Genomic DNA, 19,109 nt, shown 5'->3' with positions numbered 1-19,109 from the left:
TAGAACTTCAGCCTTAGTAGAGCAAGGGAAGTAATATGGGACAAGGGCTACAGTCAAGGGTGGGCAACGAATTCTATGATTAAGGACACCCAACAGTGTAATCCTAAGCAGGCTTGCTGGGGAGTAAGCTTCAGAGTGCTTCACAAGACTTGCTTCTGACTAAACGAACTTAGATCTGCATTTCAGATGTCCCTGTAATGATTGTTCTCTAGACCAGTGGTGGGCAGAAATGTGGAGCTACTGAAAGATCTCTGGGTGATTTGAAATAGATAAGTGAGGATTCCTCAGGGTCAATTATTTAAACAAAGGCAGCAACCAAATGCTATCTCCTCCCTAAATAACCCAGCTGAAATGAAGAGGGGGAGAGAGGATTTGAGTGCGGAAGGTCTGGGGCACCATTCGGTTTTGACACTCAGAATCCTTTTCTGAGTTCAGAATTCTTTCAATCTAAGGGAATGACTTTTGCACCAGGTTCCGGTGGGTGGATTTCATGAGTCTATTTTAAAGCCAGACCACAACCCAAAGCAGATCCTGCCAAGCCTGAAGTCTGCTCAGCCCTGCTCTGGGCTCTGAACCTCATGCCAGCACCCTGCCCCACCTCAGAGCTTTGCCACAGAACGCCTATATATCCTGCGCCCTCCCCGCCCCCTCGCTGTTCATTGCCAAGTTAGCAAGGATGTAAGGGGAGAAAAGGAGGGTTGCTTAATCAGATTGAGCCCTGAAAGGATAATTTGCCTGTTTGCGAGCATCCCAAGGTCATCAACACTGACGAAAAGAGCACACAGGAACAATAGATTCATTTGAAACAATATTTTACAGACGTTTGGCGATCAATATGAGCTGCTGTATTATGCCAGGCCAATCTGTTAATGCTTTTAATGGGCTTCTCATTCCGTTTGCACACACTATGCTAAGTCGATAGAGCAAAGTGATTGTTACAGAGACACTTGCAGCAGATTCCGGGGCGGAGGGAGGCAGGCGGAGGTTGAGGGAGAAACCCACCCCCGTTTTGAATTTCCAGCAGATTATTATTATTTTTACTCCCCTCTCCGATCTCACAGTATGCCTAGCTAGGTTTAGTTGGCCAACTTTCTTTCCTTTTTCAAACTGATCCTACCTTCTCCCCTCTCCGCCCAGCGTCCTTCTCGCGTTACTTTCCGGGTCCAAGGACGAGGTAGAAACTTTTTTTAAAAAAGGTACGTGTAAAATACCCCTTCCCCACAGAGCAAGATGTTTCAATCGAATTACCTCTTTCAATTCTTCTGCTAAACTCTACAGAGCTGCTGGCTGCTGGCTGCTGGAGGCGGCGTCTGCTCTGCGTTTTAATCTCCACCAAGTCTGCTGAATTCTTCCCCCGCCAGATCTGACGTCCCGAGGAAGTTTTATATCTTGGTGCCTGCTGTTGCCTATACACAGCAAGCCTCTATTTACTCCTAAATAAAAGAAATACATGTATGTTGCTAATACAAACATCCGAGCGAGTCCTGTTCACTGGAGCTTTAAAGAAAAGAATGGCGAAGGTGGGGGGGGGAGAGGAGAGACAGAAGGGAACAGGGGAAGATAAAGTAGACTCTCCCTCTCTTGCATGACAAACAAAGGCAGAGATTTGTCAGAGTCCAATTTCGGCAATAAAGAGAAGTGGCGGTGGAGTGGCTGCAGATTAAGAAATGGCAGCAACTGCCTTTGAATTGAGACCAAACAGGCTCGCCTTGGTGGTTTCCAAGAGATTTGTTTGGAACCATTATTATTATTTAAATAAAAGGTACAACAATCCATTGGGGTTGAGTGGCTACTTCCACGTATTGTTTTTTAGAAGAGAAATAAGTCCTCTTTACTGCCCACTATAAAGGAGCCCCAGTTCAACGCACGCGTTGCATATAAAACGTTTGACATTTCCAAGCGCAGCCTATGTGATCTCAGGTCAGAGGCTTGGGGAAGGCCTGTTCCTTGCGCCCTGGCTAGGGATGGCCAAGTGCGGGCCTAGAAAGAGAGGGTGAGCAAGGGCTCTTACTTAACCCCCAGATCAAAACCCTGGTCCTTCAACAGCCCAGAGCACCCCGGCAAACTTTGCAGACCGAAGCAAGTTTGTCTAGGGGCGCGCGCCTGACTTATCCACGCAAATGTCTATAGCTGGCGCGCAATGACGCGCAGGAATTGCTTTTGGGTGGCCGTTTCCCACTCACTCCCACTTGCTACTAAAACATCGCTGGCTTGAATGTGAATGCTTTTCTTTTTTTCTAAGCAAGACTTGGAGGAGTCCATCCTGGATCTATTCTTCTCCTTTTTAAAAAAGTGGGTCCTTGGACCTTGATTTCAGTGAGCTGCAGACTGCGTTTGAAGGGAGCTGAAATTATACTTAAGCAAGGGCCTCGGGGAGAGAGAGGGAGAGAAGGGGGCAGATCAACAGACCTGAAGAAGTTGTGCTTCCCTTCCAGCGGGTTCCTTCAGGGGGCTGGAGGAAGGAGAAGCCCTGCTTGGGGTCCTTCAGAGAGAATGGACCTCAGGTCAACAAGAGGTTAGAATGAGAGGCGTAGGGGCGCCCAAGACCTGTCCACTCCTCCATTTCCTCACTGCGCACCGGAGTTTTATTTTGAACTCAGCGGCTTGAGCGTTGGTCTTATGAAGGAGGAATTCGGGGTCATTAAGTGGGCTGCGGATCAGGACTTGCTCCCTACCAACTGACTGTCTAGCTAGCCAAAGGTTCCTAATCGCAGTGTCTGATGACACCGCGCCTTAAATCGCAGCAGCTTTCGCCAAGCTGGTGCCCTCCAGCTGATGTTGGAATACAACACGCCATGAGCACCAGCCGAAACTGCTGGGAGTTGTACTCCAAAATCTTTGGTTGGCCACTGTGGGAATAGGATGCTGGACTAGACGGGTCACTGGTCTGATGCAGAAGGCTTTCCTTACGTTCTTAAAAAGAGTCTGCTGGATCAGACCAGCACCCTGCTCTCACACTGGCCAACCTGCGTTGTACAACCCCCACAGCCCTATATGGGGGGCATGTTGGAGAAGGCTGCGTTATAAGGCCTTGACCCCTGGACACATAGGCTAGTGGGGAAACCCTCGCGTCTCAGCCAATAGATATGGACTCTGTTGCAATTCTGAACCGGAACGCTTTGGCAGAGAGGGGAGGGGGAATTGCAGGCAACAGAAGCAGGTGTAACATATAAAAGAAAGATAAAGAAATAAGGTGGGGGGGGGCAACAAGCTGTGCTCGCCTCCAACTGGTCCTTTCTCGATTGAGTAAAGACAGGGTGAGCCAGGAACCGTTTTCTAGGCACTAACCACAAATAGAGAAGTTATTTTTCTCGGCGTTTGATAACATTGCGGCAGGGTGTTCGCCAATGGAAGGAGATATTTGCTGTTGCAACAGGGCTTTTTAATGGATTGCTAGTGGCTTGGCCCAAAGTTAGTATTGCAAACAGCCCAAAGGCATCAGCTTGTTTGCAGGTGACACAAGGAAGATCGTATTTTGACTCTACATTTCTGTTTATTTTCCATTTATCACACAGGCCAAGAGGTTTTAATCCCAAACGAAAGGAAAATAAATGGTTATCTCTTCTCCTTCCTTCTTGTTTCTTTCTTTTCTGGTGAAACCTTGCCTCAACTGTATACATACATACACACACAGAATTATTCACGACAGTTTTCTATAAACGGAAAACGATATTATCTCTCAAAGCGGGCCCCAAAGATCTATTGAAGAGCACACACCCTGTACCAATTGAGCTCAAGAGATGGAACAAAGAAAACAAAAATCGCCCAGAAAAATACTATCTGGGTAAGTTTTCTCTGGAGTGAATAACAACAGAACCATGACCTTTTTTTTCTCTCTCTCTCTCTCTCCCCCTCCCTCCCTCTCTTGGATGGACTGCTGAAGAGCAAATTCATTAAAAAGCTGTAGTAAGCATCAATGATTTTCATTCTCTCGGAGTTGAATGGAAAGCTCCAGCAGCCTGATTTGGCGCTTAGAAACATTTTACATTGGCAAACCGGAGTGAAATCGGATTCAAAGTGGAACTAGGAAGGGGCTTCCACTAGGGTATAAGGTGCCTTGAATCAGCCCTTGAGTGTTGCGTCTTTGGAGCAGTTCTGCAACAGAGATACACTCGGACTGGAAACCTAATCCCGGCCCCGTGCGCTTGGAGAGCTTCCAGGCACACCAGAAAGGCTCCAGAGTCGGAGTCTCTCCAAAAGTAAAAAAGGACCAAGCGCGTGTCTTTCCCGATTAGAAGCTTCTGTCAGCCAATCTGATACTGGCGAAGGCTCAGGGTTCTGAGTTCGAATGCTGAGCTGCGGGAGAGGAGGAGGCCACGCGGCGACTCACAGTTGGAACAAGCGGCGCGCGCTGCCTACTTCAGCGCGCAGAAAGGCTGTGCAAATCAATCCTCCCCTCTGCTTGCCTTTCTCCGTCTCTAGCTGTGACGCTAGGGGTTTTTTTAACCCGTTGCTCGCGGCGTGTGAAGCCATCAGCCTGCTATCTACTGCAGAACACTCCAGAGAGAGCGGAGAAGGGCCGAAACCAGACGTAGAGCGCATTGGTTCTTGCAAGCACAAGCGTCTCCCCTATTTTCTTTTTTTTAAAAAGGACTTCTCTGTAGGACAAAGATCCCCCTCCCAGCCCCACAACCCACCGATCTATTCTCATCCTTAAACACAAAAAAAAAACCACCTTTGCTCTGATTCTCAGTTTTATCCCAGTCTCCTGATTCTTTCTCCTACCGAAAGCGACGAGGTCTGTAAATTTAGCCAAAATGCGTCGTTTTGTTTGTGAATGGATGATCTGGAGCAGAAACGTTTACCTGAGACCGCACGTAGGACTTCGAAGGCGCAGCCGATTATCCATAAGTCTACAAGGCCCCTAAAACGCCTGCTAGTCTCAGCAACAGGCGTTTTCGACTTATGTGGAGGTTTTTTGTTTTTTAAAAAACTGCTTTAGAAAAAGTCTCCTCTGCGCAGGCAAACCTGGCCGGCTCGTTCCCCCCACCCCGCCTTTTTTTTTTTTTTTTTTTTTGAAGAACAAAGACTCCTCTGTCTACCTCTGCAGGTTCAGCGATCCCTTGGAGTTGGAGAGGCGGGCTTCCCTGCGTCCCACTAGCGAGACGGTTTAGGACACCTGTTATCTCTCCTTTCCCAAAGTCCCCTCCTTCCGTTTCTAAAATAATCAAGCAAAACACCACCATCGTCACCAGTAATGAACAGGTTTTCTTTATTTGTTTCAGCCCGCCCCTCCCTCCAATCACGACACTGAATTCTTATAACAATATTTTCTTCTTCTTCTTTAAATTTTAAAAATAGGACTGATCCCTGCTAGAGAGGGAGAAGGTGGGGAGAGGAATAAATCTGGGGAGGCCCGGAAATAATTTGTCAGACAACAGGTGAGACAGACTGACACGAAAGAATTCGAGATTCCACCCCATTCAGGCGAAAAACCCCACGCGCCCTCCTTGAAACTGACAAGAAAGCTGTACAGAATAGCAAATAAGTTACAATTCGTCTTTAAAGAGACTGATTGTCCATCACTTAAAGCGCCCGACACACTCGACCTCTTGTGAAGTTTGGAGTTCAGGAGCAGCTGCCTTTTGTCCGTCCCCCCTTTTTTGTCTCCCCCGTTATATTTGTGCACTTCTCCCCCCCCCCAAAACCCGACATTTCCTCACCTACAACTCCCCCCCACAAAAAGTACACCCTATAGTGCTTTCAGAATCGTACAGTATTGCACAGGTCAGCGGTATAAACCAGAGGAGCTGCTGCTTTGAAGAAGAAACGGGGACCGGGGAAGGCAAAGAACTACAGCTCTCCACAACATCTTTTTTATTATGATTATCATGATTATTATTCTGGAAAGAAAGAAAGAACTAAAGATATACGCACCCGGAACAGAATAAAAAAAAGAGTGTCATAAATAATCAAGTCAAAAATGGTTCACGGTGACGCTTGCCGCGTTTCTCCTTAGAGATCCCAGAGAACTGGAGACTCGGGCAGTTAGGACCAACAGATCCTTGCAAAAGTGGACCAGGGCCATAAAGCCAGGAGGCTTCCAAGCAACATAGCACCCCCTCCTCTCCCCGCCAGCATTTGGCACCATCTGGACACGTGATTTCTCCCCACCACCACCAGTGCACGAGGGTGATCTCCTTTTGCGCAACGCTTCTCCATTTATTTATTTTTAAATAGCCAAATCCACCTTAAAGCAGAGCAAAGCTAAGCGCTCTCATCAGCCCCCACTCTCTACTTCTACAGAGCCCGGGTTGTAGTTCTGTGGTGGTCTCAACACGACCGTTCTGTCCTCCTCCTGAACAACCCAAAAGTAGAAGGAGCGAACCGCGAAGGGGAAGAGTCTCTCCACGCCGGGCGTTGCGCAGAGCATCCGGGCGCTACTTACACAGCCAAATCTTTGCTTGGTTCCTGCTGGTCCTTGGTGATGGGGGGCGATCGCTTCGTCCCGGAGGCCTGGGCTGCGAGAGGCAAGAGAGGGTGGCTGTCCCTCAACGCGGTTCTTAAAGAAGCCACCCTCCTTCCAGCCATCCATTCATGACCCCTTCTCATGCCTTCCTTCCCTCCCTCCCTCCCTGCTCCGTTCTCCTCCTGCCTCCCTGACTCGTCCCCTGTCCGTCTGAGCTAGGCCCAGTCCTCAGACGGGCCGCAGGAGCGGCACGGAGGTGACCACGGGGTGCGAGTAGTAGACGGGGTGGGGGAAGGTGAGCAGGGGCTGGCTGACAGGCGCGCTGGCCGCCGTCGGGCCGCCTCCGCCGCCTCCGCCCGCCCCGCTGCCCCCGCCGTCGGCGCCGGCGCTCTCGTGGTACAGGATGGGCACCCGGACAATGCGCTGCGCCGCGGCATGGCTGAGGTTGGCCGCCTCCAGCTCGGCGGCCAGCTGCCGCTTCCACTTGTTGCGCCGGTTCTGGAACCAGATCTTGACCTGAGTCTCGGTGAGGTGGAGCGAGGCGGCCAGGCCGGCGCGCTCGGAGCTGCTCAGGTAGCGCTTCATGTCGAAGGTGGACTCCAGCTGGAAGACCTGGCTGCGCGAGAAGACGGTGCGAGTCTTCTTCTTGCGGCAAGGCTTCTTCTCCGGGCTGCCCGCCTCCGACTCGCGCTTTGGCCAGTCCTCGGCGCCGCTCTCCTCCTTCTTCACCTCCTCCGAGTCGCTCTCTTCCAAGATGATCTCGTCGGGGCTCTTGGAGTCCAGCTCCTTCGCCTCTCGCTCGGCCTTCAGCAAGGGCTCGTCCGGGGAGTCCCTGTCTGTGCCCACCGAGGCCGGCGAGGAGTCTCTGAGGAAGGCTTTGTCCACGGAAACTGCAGAGGAACAGCAAGACACACGCACACAAAGAGCAAAAGTCAAGATCCGAGCAGCCAGCGAGGCCACCGTCAGCCCTGCACGACTGTCAAGCTCTCTCTCTCCTCCCTCCCTGCTGAGCGGAGTGGAGCTCACTCCCTGGAAAGTGGGCTTGTGACTGAACTCACGAGGGAGTAAGCCTAGTGGGACACAGCTGGGGCTTACTTCCGAGGAAACGCATCTAGGAGGGCGCTGGGACGCTGCCTCTTCGGGGTGACTCTGCAGAGACACTTCCGAGAAAGAGACCTGGCACGTTTGATTCAGTTAATGGGACTTCTCTGCTCGGTAAAGGAAAAAATGCGTATGATGGCAGTTATGCGAACAGAATGATTAGAGTAGATCCATTGAGATGAATGGCCATGACTAACTTAGGTCCATTAGTTTCAATGGGTCTGTTCTGAGTAGGACAACAGGGAGATCTGCAGTAGGTGTATGCTTGGGAAGAAGTCATTTTTATTCCCAGTGATTTAAGTCGGGTTGAAATCCAATGCACACTTCTCTTAGGACTAAGCCCCACTGAACATTGTGGAACTTCCTCCTGCCCTCCACCCAGCAGCCTTGACTCCCTCCTCTTCCTGCAATGGGCTGGAGAGCAAGTCCCATTTAGTTGTATGGAGCTGACTTTCAAGTTCTGAATTTTTAAGGATTGCAGCCCTGGGCTCCTCCACCGAAAGGCTGCGATCCTAACTGCTCCTAACTTGAGCGTGAGCACCGTGGAAGTCAATGAACTTCCTGAAATGGCCTTTTCCTTGCTTCTCAGGCACATCCCCACCGTTAGCTGATAGGCTGATTTACTTGTGAGTAAGCCTCGTCGGATCCTAGCTACACTTCTTTGGAAGCAAGTCCTGTGGGGGATTTCACGGGACTTCCTTCCACGAAAGTGTGGTTGGGACGAGAGACTGAATCAGAGATAAGATATTTAGATACAGTATGATACATGCCTCTTGTTTCTGAATAAATCCCGTGGAAATTAAAGTGGCACCAAACTTGGAGGGGAGAGGAGAGTAACAGATGGGGCGCAGAGAGGGATGTGAAGGTGGCCAGGGGTGGAAAGAGGGGGACTCCGTTCAGTGCATATAGTTTCTTGGTGATGAAACGAAAGCCAACCTTTGATCTCCACAAAACTAAATAAATGTTCTTCTGGCGAGTGCCTACAAGTCAGTGATGACTAAGGAAACATCGCCACTTCTCATTGATACCGGGAAACCCCAGCTCACACCTGGAAGGCTTTATCTGCCCCGGGGGAAAGCTTGTTTGGGAGAGGAAGGGGAGACCTGGCTGACCCTGGAGAGCAGAGACCACCGAGGAAAACCACAACGGAGCAATGGAGATGGAGTCCAATCATCTTGGTGACAAAGACCTGGGCTTCCTTCAGGAAGAGACCTGGACCCGCTTGGCTCGAATGGGTTACTGAAATGGATGGGTGGGTGGGGGGCTGAATAGACTGGGGAGGGGAAGAGGGAGCGAGATGGAGAGAGGACTTTGATCTCCAGTACCTTCTGGCCTAGGCAGGTGGCCTCCGGCGGGCGTCAAACTGTAAGGATACCACCAGGCAGGGGACCTCTCCAGATAGTGTGCAGGCAAAGCAAATCTCTGCGCCGGGATCTCGAATCTCGGGAAGGCGAGGTCACCCATCTGCGACAGGGCGAAGCCGGCCCCCTCCAGAGCCCCCTTGGCCGCCGGAGGGAAGAGCGCCCGGGGCTGCTTAGGAGACGCCTTGGGGTGGTCCCCATTGAGCAAGTTCTTGATGGAGAACGGCGACTCCTTGGGTTGCGACGACGGAGGGGGCTGTTGCTGCTGCTGCGGCGGCGGCGGGGGCTGCGCTTGGCTGCCGGGGGCGTCCTGTCCGGTCTCGGGCATCCTTCCCACGTTGCCCACGTCCGCGGGACGGCGTTCACACTGCGCTCCGGAGTGGCTCCGAGTTGGCCGATGGCATGGGGGAAGGACGGCAGGGGGAAGGAAGGGGAGAGGGATGGAGTGGAGGTGGGGGCCGCACGACACCCGGACGAGTCCCGGTCCTCCAGCCAGCCAGGCAGCGAGACTTGGAAGTCCGTGGGGGCCGCTTCTCCTCCTCTTCCTCTTCCTCCTCCTCCTGCCGGTGCTGCTGCTGCGGCTTCTCCTGCGTCAACCCGGCGCCGAATGCTAACGCGGAAATCCAAATGTCAAGCCCAGTGGGGTGGCGCTGGGCGGCGGCGGCGGCGCTGGGGCGCGGAGCGTGGCAAGCGGCCTCGGGCCGGGCAAGGCGTCAGCGGCGTCGGCTGGGCCCCCGGACTCCCCCAGTGCCACTAGGCAGGGCAAAGCAGAGTGAGTGAGGGAGAAGAGGGAGAGAAGCGAGAGGCAGGCGGCGCGCACCCCCCTCCCTCGCCTCTCCCCGCCGCCGCCGCCTCCGCCGCCGCCCCGTCCATCTCTCGCTGCCTCCACGCCCCCCTTCGATTTGGTCCTTTGGCTCCAGGCTACGAGAGCTCGCCTCTTATTGGCTTTATATAGTCCAATTAGGCAGCAAATGAGGACAGGGCTATTAGCACAAAAGGGTATTGGCTCGGTTGAAGAACCACCGCGCCGAGGAAGGGGGCGACGAGGACGCACAAAGTGAGGACCCCCCTGCAACACACACACACGAACACACACACATACACACACACACACAGTGCTCACTCTGTACAAACTCCCCTACCCATGACCCTCCGGAAGAAAGATCAGGAGGAGGGTCGCGCGCCAAACCTGCCAGCCAGCCTGGACACCTCCTCTGCGCTATGGGGTTAGGGATGGGGCAGGAGGCAGCGGCAGGGATTTTCCTTGGGGTTGCTTCCCCAAGGATTGGAGGGCGGGGGGGGGGGGGGAAGACTCGACTGGCCGCCTCCGACACACCGACAGCAGCAGCCAAACCCAGCCTCGCTCTGGTTCGCTTCCCCGGCTCTGCGGGAGCGAATCCCGTTTGCCTAAAACGGGGCGGCCGGCGCTGCCCTTCTCCAGAGCAGCTTCATCCCATTCGGGGTGAGCCCTCGGGGTGGAAAAGTACCCCGACACCATCAGCACCACAGCACCGATCCCATCTCCCCCCCCCCACAAAAAAGCTTCAACGTCGGATGTGACCTTTCCCCAGGGGATCCATAGCTCGATCACTTCAAAAACAAAAAACAAAAAACAAAAAACAAAAAACAAAACATGCTGGCCTTTTGGAGAAGGCGCTCGCAATTGACGTGTCAGATTCAAAGCTTCTCCACAGAGCTATTTCCCGAGAGAGAAATAAAGATAAATGGAGAACCGGATCCAAATAGATATAGACTGTTCACTCTACAGATCAAGACAGATAATTGTTGCCAAACCAAACGTCACCAGCAGCCTAAGACCAGATGAACAGGAACGGGGTGAAAGCAAAGTGTTCCTCGCCACGCACGGACGCCACGCACGGACAGATCACGCACCGATTAATAATAATAATAATAATAATAATAATAATAATAATAATATACTCTAGAACTTAAGCCCCATTGGTCCCGGTGAGACAAATATGTGTAGGAGAGAGGATAAGTCTAAGAGCCTAAAGCTATTGCTCGTTGTGAATATTCTGCGAAGAGGTTTTTCATTCATATAAAACCGGTCTGTCTCTCATTAGGTTGCTTTCTGCATCCTCTGAACTCTCTCATATTTAAGCAAAATAGATTTAGGGCAACCCTATGCCTTTGAACTTAGCGGGGTTTGCTTCTGAATATACATTGTAGGATCACCTTGTTAAAGACTGAATATGGTTTCCTAAATATAGGTGATGTAAATTTAAAGCAAGAACGCTGCACAACTATGCTCAGGTAGTTTTGGAGGTTTCACCTAAAAAAAGAGGTTGCCTGCTACTTGCCAAAATGTTGTTTTTTAAAAAAGTGGGACAGAATAAAACATATGTGGAGGACACAGTGCTTTCTACACTCACACGCCGGACACACTCTCCTCTAATGTGCCTTGCTTGAATTTAGTTTTTCTTTTTTGCAGTTAGGTTTATTGCTTTTTTGGTAATTTTTTTGGGGAGAAAACAAATTTGGTAAGAAATGTGAAGGGTGCTTATAACGTAGATCGAACAGAAGCAAATTTCTCCCCCCCTTTTTTAATAAAAAAACCTGAACTTAAAAATACCTTGGCATCCCTGCACACATCTATTTTTTGCTGTTGACACGAGGAAATCGAAGGAAGCGATCGTGGGAATCTAATCAAAGTCACTACTTTGCAACTGAAAAAAAATCCATTCAGCTACAATAGTTCGTTTTGCTTCCCATATTTTTCCAGATATCCCTGCCACATCCTACCTACCAGTTTTGCAAATTCTTTTCTTTCTTTCTTTCTTTCTTTCTGAGTCACGGACCCCTTCCCCATACCCATATTGCCCTTCTACGAATCTTTCCTAAAATTAAACACACATTTTCCGAATGTTTTACACTAATATTGTGTTGTTATTGTTATTATTACTGCTACTACAGGGGAAGAGGACAACCATCATGGATCACGTCATTGCTTTCAGACAGAAATCCGCGTTAAAACTTTATCGACACCCGGCTCTAGAGCAGTGTTGGCTTGGCTTATCTGAGATGCCTTCAAAAAAACCGGGCAAACATGAAGATGCTGCCGAGGTGCCTCTAAGGAGAAACAAACCACCCTGGGTGAAATCAAGCTTTTGACCAGTGTCACATCTGGTTCTCGCAGAAAATGAAGATTGGTCTTTATAGACTTCGAAGATGACCTGTGAAATATATCTAGACGCACACCCACTCACCGAGAGCATTATAGCTGGCTAAAAAGATATGAAAAATGTAATGAAATAGAAGTTCCTATTAATGTCATTGCTGGGAGAAGGAGGTGGCTGTTGTTGTTCCTCCCTCTCACCCCCTTTTTGTTTGTTTGCTTATGTAACTCGGCAAAGTCACACGCCGTGGAAGTCGGTAGCTGTATGAATAACCACAGGACAGATCAGAATAGATCTCTTTATAAATCCGATTTGCCTAAGTGGCTGCTGCTTCTGAGAAACCGTGACTCTCTCATCCTCTTATCGAGATCGTTCTCAAATGAAAGTCACGTAACACATGGATTTTCCCCCACCGCCACCCTCCCCAAAACCCGTTGCTTCCTTGCCGCCACAGTGTAGTCTTGGTGTCGTCAAGATGGAATTACTGGCATGGTCTTCATGATCGGCGATCAAAAAGAAAAGCAGGTGCCTATCACTAGTTTGACTGCCTCAATCCTATATATACCGGATATACATTGTTTTGAATGGCGTTGCCACCAGCACTTTGTGGAGCGCGTGTGTGCGTTGGGGGAATTAATTACGTGAAGCAACCAAAATAATCCGCTTGCACTCTTCCCGGCTCCGGTTTTCCCCTTAGCAAAACTAAAGGGCATAGCGCCCTCTGTTGGACTTCCCTGCGATAAAGAACCGTGGTTTCTGCTTTATTCTACGCGACCGTTCAGGAGTCTTCTGGGGTCCAACTGCTGCGTGTGTGACTGTGTCCATTTCCCACCGAGGTCCAGAAAGAAGAGACCCGTGGCATCCTAAAGACGAATAGTTTTATTGTGACATAAGACTTTTGTGGATTAGTACCCACTTCAAGAGGTGCTTGAATTAAGTTCATGCTTCCAGAGGCTGTGCTTACGCTATTGCAAAACCTCTAGAGTCCTGCAGCACCTTAATTAAAGAGAAGTCGTTCACCCAAGTCTACACCATTATAAATTTGCTGGTCTTTAAGGTGCTACAGGATTCTTCCTTAGGAAATGAAGCAGGCCCTAGTCCATCAAACTTTTTGCCAGGATAAATCTGTCGTCTTCTTTTTTAAGGTGGCTGCTGTGCAAGCCGGTCCTACTATTAGGCAGAGTGGGGCAGCTGCCTTAGGCGGCAGAAGCTGAGGGTGGGCGGTAACAGTGGGCCAACCATATCCCCTGAGTGTCCCAAGCTTGCCTCCCCTGCGCAGTTTAAGCAAGTGTGTTGCCTCAGAGTTGAAATCAGATTCAGCTGCCCCCCCTGGTTGTGTTTTTTATATGGAAATGGGAAGGATACCAAGGCAGCAAAATGTCTTGGCCCAGCCCTGCTGCTGTAACTAACTGTGCAATACTACACATGCATACTTAGAAGGAAGCCTGACTCAGTTACTCCTAGTACATTGAAACTTAACACGCTTACCTTCCCTCTGGAATATATGAATTTAGGCTTTGTAACCACTCCTATTTATTCTGCATCCAATGCTGGTTTGGCAAACAGTACACACATGACTTTATGCATATGTCCTGTTGTTTCTTACAAAATGTTGTTGTGGTCCCCCCCCCCACTCAGTTTTGACCTGAATTGAGAAAAAGAACAACCCAGCTGTGTCTAAACCAGTCATGTGTACACAGCCTTAATATGATACAAATGGCAAATGAACCAACCCAGGGATCTCGTACAAGCAGGCTTTGCCATATATTGTTGGACTACAACTCTGATCAACCCCAACCAAGAGACAGGGATGATGGGAGCTGTAGTCCAAAATAGCCACAGGGAGCCACTTTGGCTGTCTCTGATGAACATCACAAGAAGTTCTTCTCTGGCTATACTGCTTTTAACAGTATTTTGGCTTACTGGGTCTTAAACTCAAAGGAAATAAATATATTTGAAGGCCCTGCATTTGATGCAAAGGGAGAAAGAGACAAAGATCAAGTGATCCCGCCTTCTGTCTGGAAGGACCAGCTTCTCCTTATGCAATATTGATGGCTGAATGGAAGTGTTTCTATTTCTGGGTCCTGTAAAGAAGAACTAGTGACGTCTCTTGGCTTGCAGTCCAGGGCACAGTTCAGCTGCTCAAATACCATTCACCTCAATGGGATTTCAGCATCCCTATTTCAGCAGTAACTGTGCCTCGAACACGTTTCCTGGTCTGAGCGACGCACAGCTCAATGGACCTTCAGGAGGAACAGAGCAATTTTTGCCAGTCTGAAATACATGGCAGGTTTAACAATGTACACCAAACAAACTATTAATTTCTTTTAGCTCTCTCTCTCTCTGTGTATTGGGGAAGGAAGCACTGAAAACACGTGGTTACATATTTTACAATATAACTAAGTGAACTGGGATTATTTACCACACAGTGTGCAGTATATATTCTGTTCTGTACTTTTCTGCTGTGTCCTTTCTCTTCCCATGAGAACCTAAGAGAAGCAACCTGGATCAGGCCAGTGACCCATCTAGTCCACTATTGTGTCCTCACAGCTGCCAACCGGAAGCCTGTGGAAAGCATGCAAGCAAGACCATAATGCAATAACCCTCTCCACTCCCGTGGTTTCCAGCAAATGGTATTCTCTGGATATCTGACTACCCAGAGATAGAACATAGCCATCAGGGTTAATAGCCAATGATAGCCTTATCCTCCATGGATTTGTCTAAGCCCCTTTAAAGACACCCAAGTTGGTTGCCATCGCTACCTCTTCTGGGAACGAATTCCACAGCTTGACTGTGAGCTATGTGAAGAAGCACTTTCCCCCCCCCTTCCAACGTTCAGCTTCATTGGATGTCCCCAAATTCTAGTGTTATGAGAGAGGAAGAAAAACTTTCCTGTTTCTGCTTTCTCCACACCAGGCTTAATTTTAAACATCTCTGTCATGCATCATCTCACTTGTCTTTTCTCTGAACCTTTCTTCATGTGGGAGTTGCTCTGTTTCCGTGATCATTTTGGACTTTCTCCTTTGTGTGCTGCCTTTTTGGACTGTCAAGTCTCCAGGCAGGGTCCATTCCCCTCAGAGCTGGAACCCAATTGCAGAAGTTTCAAATGGGTTGAGTCAATTACTAGATTTGTTCAAGTTGCATAGATTTGAATATAGGTAAACACGATGGCTTGAATTCTAAGTTAAGGTATCCCAATATTTTGCACCTCTTCCACTTTCCCCCAACTTACTTGCACAGCTCCCTCTTTGCCCTCTAGTGTGGCACCATCGCTAGAAGGTTTCAGCACTCAGGAAAACAAGAAGGACAGTGTCATGCCAGAGGGACTAAAGGCACCTTTGCAAATAAGCTGGAGGCATTCCGTCCCATATTTTGACACGTAGTATGCATTCACATGCAGAGGAATCCATTTAATGCTGCACACCTATGTCCCATCCCTTGTGTCCAGTGATAGTTATTCCAGAATAACAGGCCTCCTTGGTTATACATTTGCATTCACCAACATATATATAATTTCCACTTTATATTGTCAGTGAAAGCGTGGGAAGAAAAGCCTACCTCTTTACCATACTTTAACTGACTTAATTGTAACAACTGCAAGACGGTTAAAGGCTGTTAAGGGGGTAAGTGAACTTGAGTATCTATGCAACATTAAGGGAAGCCCTGAGGTGGGGGAGAAGATAGATGCGATTTCACCTGGCCAAGGAAATCACATGACAGAGTACCAAGTGAGATAAACATCTATGGAAATATAGACCAGCCAGTGCTGCCAGTCAGATCCACAACCCACTTAAGCTGAGGCTCTTGGATTTCAGTGAAACCAATGAGACAAAGCAGACTTCTGTTCGAGTAGATCAGCTGCCTTGGGTGGCTTTCCAAAGTCAGAGGACACACCGCAGTTTATAAACTCTCAGACAGGATGGTATTTCTCTAACTTAAAAGTGAATTGTGAAACCTTCTCTATTATCTTGCTTTAAAGGCACATTAGATGGGAGAGTGTTTTCATTTTGTTTTGATTAGCATGTAACAATTTTTTGGGGGGAAAAGTATGGGCGATATTTGGCAATTGTTAAGAACATAAAACATCATCATCATTATTATTATTATTATTATTATTATTATTATTATTATTTTAAAAAATCAAGGCCTGGTCTGGTTCAAAATCACTTCTTTGATGGAGAAACCAGAACCAGTGAACTTTATGCCATCATTTCGTAAGGGGACCATTGTGGTGGAATGTGCACCCCAAAATGTTTGCAGGCACAAAAAGTATTGAAACAGAATCATGCAAAGCCACCCCAATACCATCATGAGCACAAACAATCATAAATGTGCAATAGAAGGAACATCTAGAGAAGGCCCCAAGCTGGGTTTGAGTCTAGTGGCAGAAAGGAGGTGCGTATAAATGAACAGAATAAAAGACTTCAAGTGTGTTGGGGCTGCCTGAGACAGAACAGCAAATGACAATCCTAGTCAAGGAGCATATTAGTACCCAGGACCAGCTGAATTGTTTGCCACCTCTGGCCAAAAAATAAAAAAATCCCACAAGTGCTTCTCCTTGGGAGTAAAGGATCAACAATAATAAATGGAATGACTAACAAATTGCTGACCCTTCATGACACCCAGAATAATCTGCCTCAGGTTGAGGGATGGGAAAGCTGTGGTTTCCCAGCTATTGATGGACTCCAGCTACCATCAACCCCACCCAGAAAGGAAGATAGGTGTTGTAGTGCAACAATATCTGGAGCTCCACAGGTTCCCCATGACTCCTTGACATAAGGGTAGAGTCAGGCCTGATGTTTCACAGGCATGCCCAGTGAAAGTGTTGACACTTTCTTCCTCTTTGAACAGAAGTCCCATCACATGATGCTTTTGAAAGTACCTTCAAAGGCATGTCATGGGACATTGATCATGGGACATGTTCCCTAAACCCCCCTTGGATATGTGAAATTTAAGAGTGCAAGGTTTGTTTTGTGGAAAGAGAGGAGAAAAGGACAGAGGTACATTGTTTCCCCACATGTTTGTCTTCAAATTATTCCTATCTGGTCAGTGCAAGCTGTTTGCTTCTACTTTAAAAATGGATGTCATAAGTCCATTCAGATATACTAAACACCGAATTTCTAAAAGCTCTAGTAGTGAGTTGCTGGACCCTAAAATGTAGACATTTTCAAGCAAAGCTACTACTACTGTACAGAATCCCTGTACAACAGAAGGTTAACAAAATGAGAGGACTGACATACTGCAAGTTAAAATGTTACTATATATACAGCATATATAGTTAACTAGGAAATGGTGGCCCTTGAAATCTTTACTATTTTGTGGGGGGAGGCAAATGATAAGACCCCAGGCTTCATATACATATTTCACATGAATGCTCCAATCCAATCCCAAATATATCCACTCAGGAATAATTTACATTTGTTTAAATAATTTAGATTTCTTAGTAAGTATGTTTAGGATTCCAGTGTTATTTAAAATTCTAGTTTAATATTTTATCCAGTCCATTTTTTATTTACTTACATACTCTCCAGGTGCTGCTAAAAATGCAAGCCACTTTCCCCTCTGAACGGAGGAAAAATATGGGAAGCCTTCCTAATCTATTTTATACAAGTTGTGAATGTTTGCCTTTAACAGCTTCATGATGGAAATTCACCACGGGGAAACTTTTCCCAGCTTGAAGATGCTGTGATGGAAAGCTTCAGCTATTGATTTTCCTACTTTTTATGCAGTTGGGAAACGTACAAAGTCCCTGGCAGGAAAACAGCAATTGTGGCCTGTAACCATCATCCCACTCACCCACCTCAAACCTTGCAGAACTAAAATTTATATACCCAAGAGGACTTGTTTTGGGTGGGGTATGTTCCCCAGTGTCCCCTCACATGCCACTGAAGGTACTTTCAAAAGCAGCATGTGATGGGATTGCTGTTTGAATAAAAAAAGACATCATTGCATCATAAATATATTGCTGCCCAAAGCAATCTAGATGATTCAAGTAAGCAAGCTAAACAACATACAGCAGAATATCATTAACAGAATACTTTTATTAACTGTCTTCCCTTTCTATACCATCTTTCTTCCACCATGGATCCCAAGGTGCCATACTGGTGATTCCCATTCAGGCACAGATCAGATCCATACCTGTTTAGTATCACCAAAGTAGTGACTTTGTGGACCTTCACACCATACCTTGGGTGAGGTGGCTGAAGAGGAGGTATTAAACCAAGAAAAGTGGTGTCAAGGTGAAGCTGAGAAGCCTAAAGAAGGGACAGAGATGTATTTAAAGAGTGTGAGGAATCCACACATGCAATCATGCTCATTTGGGTGTGTGCAATACCAGTTAGACGGTTTAAATTTTGTGTTTGAAAAGAAAGCCAGATGCATATTAATCCAATGTCAGGGACTGGTTACAAATATATATGCACTCATTCATACAGTTAAATTTCTCCTAAATCATTCGATTTAAGTGATATCTGGATCTGAATGTTTCATTTCATGCTATTACCGAAAGAGTTTATTGTGGGTATAAGAAATCCACAGTTGTTTACACATGTAACTCAATATTAAGCATTGCAAAGCAGTGCATATTTGGCAAATGGAGTGAAGTACTTGGTTCTGTATTTTCATGAGATCTGATTTGGATTTAGGGTTGTTGAATTGAGCTGGATCAAATGTCTCCAGATTTTCTCATCTAACAGGGAGCTGTCTAGCACTGTGATTTTTTAAAGCCATCCATTGAATCACAGCTGTGAAGCAAACTCCTGCCTACCAGGGTCATCCTGAAGATTTATGACACTCCCTGAAAGACTTGGGGTCTATAAAGCTATGAATGGATTACACTAATAACATTGATCATATATTTTTCAATTGAGATAACTTTTTTTTAGAACACAGTGAGTAATAGAAGACACCAGAATGAGGACTACTTACACAGAATGCTGCAATAAATATTGCTGAGGTACCTTGTATTGCCAAGTTGTGTGCATTAGATGGCTGTACCAGTAAAGGAGATTAGAGAAAAGTCATACATCTATTTTACAGTGGAAGAGTCTTGCTCATCTGTATGACGTCTGCGAGATCTGAAGTGTGGCATGTGGCTTTATC

At 47.7% G+C, this 19,109-nt stretch overlaps 2 protein-coding genes across 2 annotated transcripts in view; both read right to left on the bottom strand.

The window, feature by feature from the left end:
* Positions 1 to 6,552, bottom strand: part of HMX2 (H6 family homeobox 2) — a gene marked incomplete at its 5' end in the record, with an annotated part of 30,031 nt that extends 23,479 nt beyond the window's left edge. Inside the window, one exon of the mRNA XM_083614967.1 lies at positions 6,389 to 6,552. Coding sequence (XP_083471093.1) covers positions 6,389 to 6,552 — 164 coding nt within the window. The remainder of the gene's footprint in view (positions 1 to 6,388) is intronic.
* A 58-nt stretch (positions 6,553 to 6,610) lies between these two features.
* On the bottom strand, positions 6,611 to 9,646 carry HMX3 (H6 family homeobox 3). Its single transcript, XM_083614966.1, has 2 exons — positions 8,836 to 9,646; positions 6,611 to 7,299 (listed from the first exon to the last, which is right to left on the bottom strand). The coding sequence occupies exons 1-2, from the start codon at positions 9,197 to 9,199 to the stop codon at positions 6,638 to 6,640; spliced, it is 1,026 nt and encodes a 341-aa protein (XP_083471092.1). The 5' UTR covers positions 9,200 to 9,646; the 3' UTR covers positions 6,611 to 6,637.
* Positions 9,647 to 19,109: the final 9,463 nt, after the last annotated feature.

The sequence above is a fragment of the Podarcis filfolensis genome (genome assembly GCF_964270895.1).
Source record: "Podarcis filfolensis genome assembly, chromosome: 5".
In the NCBI taxonomy this organism is placed as follows: Eukaryota; Metazoa; Chordata; class Lepidosauria; order Squamata; family Lacertidae; genus Podarcis; species Podarcis filfolensis.
The sequence above is the reverse complement of the archived record's forward strand: the minus strand, read 5'-3'. Positions and strand labels throughout refer to the sequence as shown.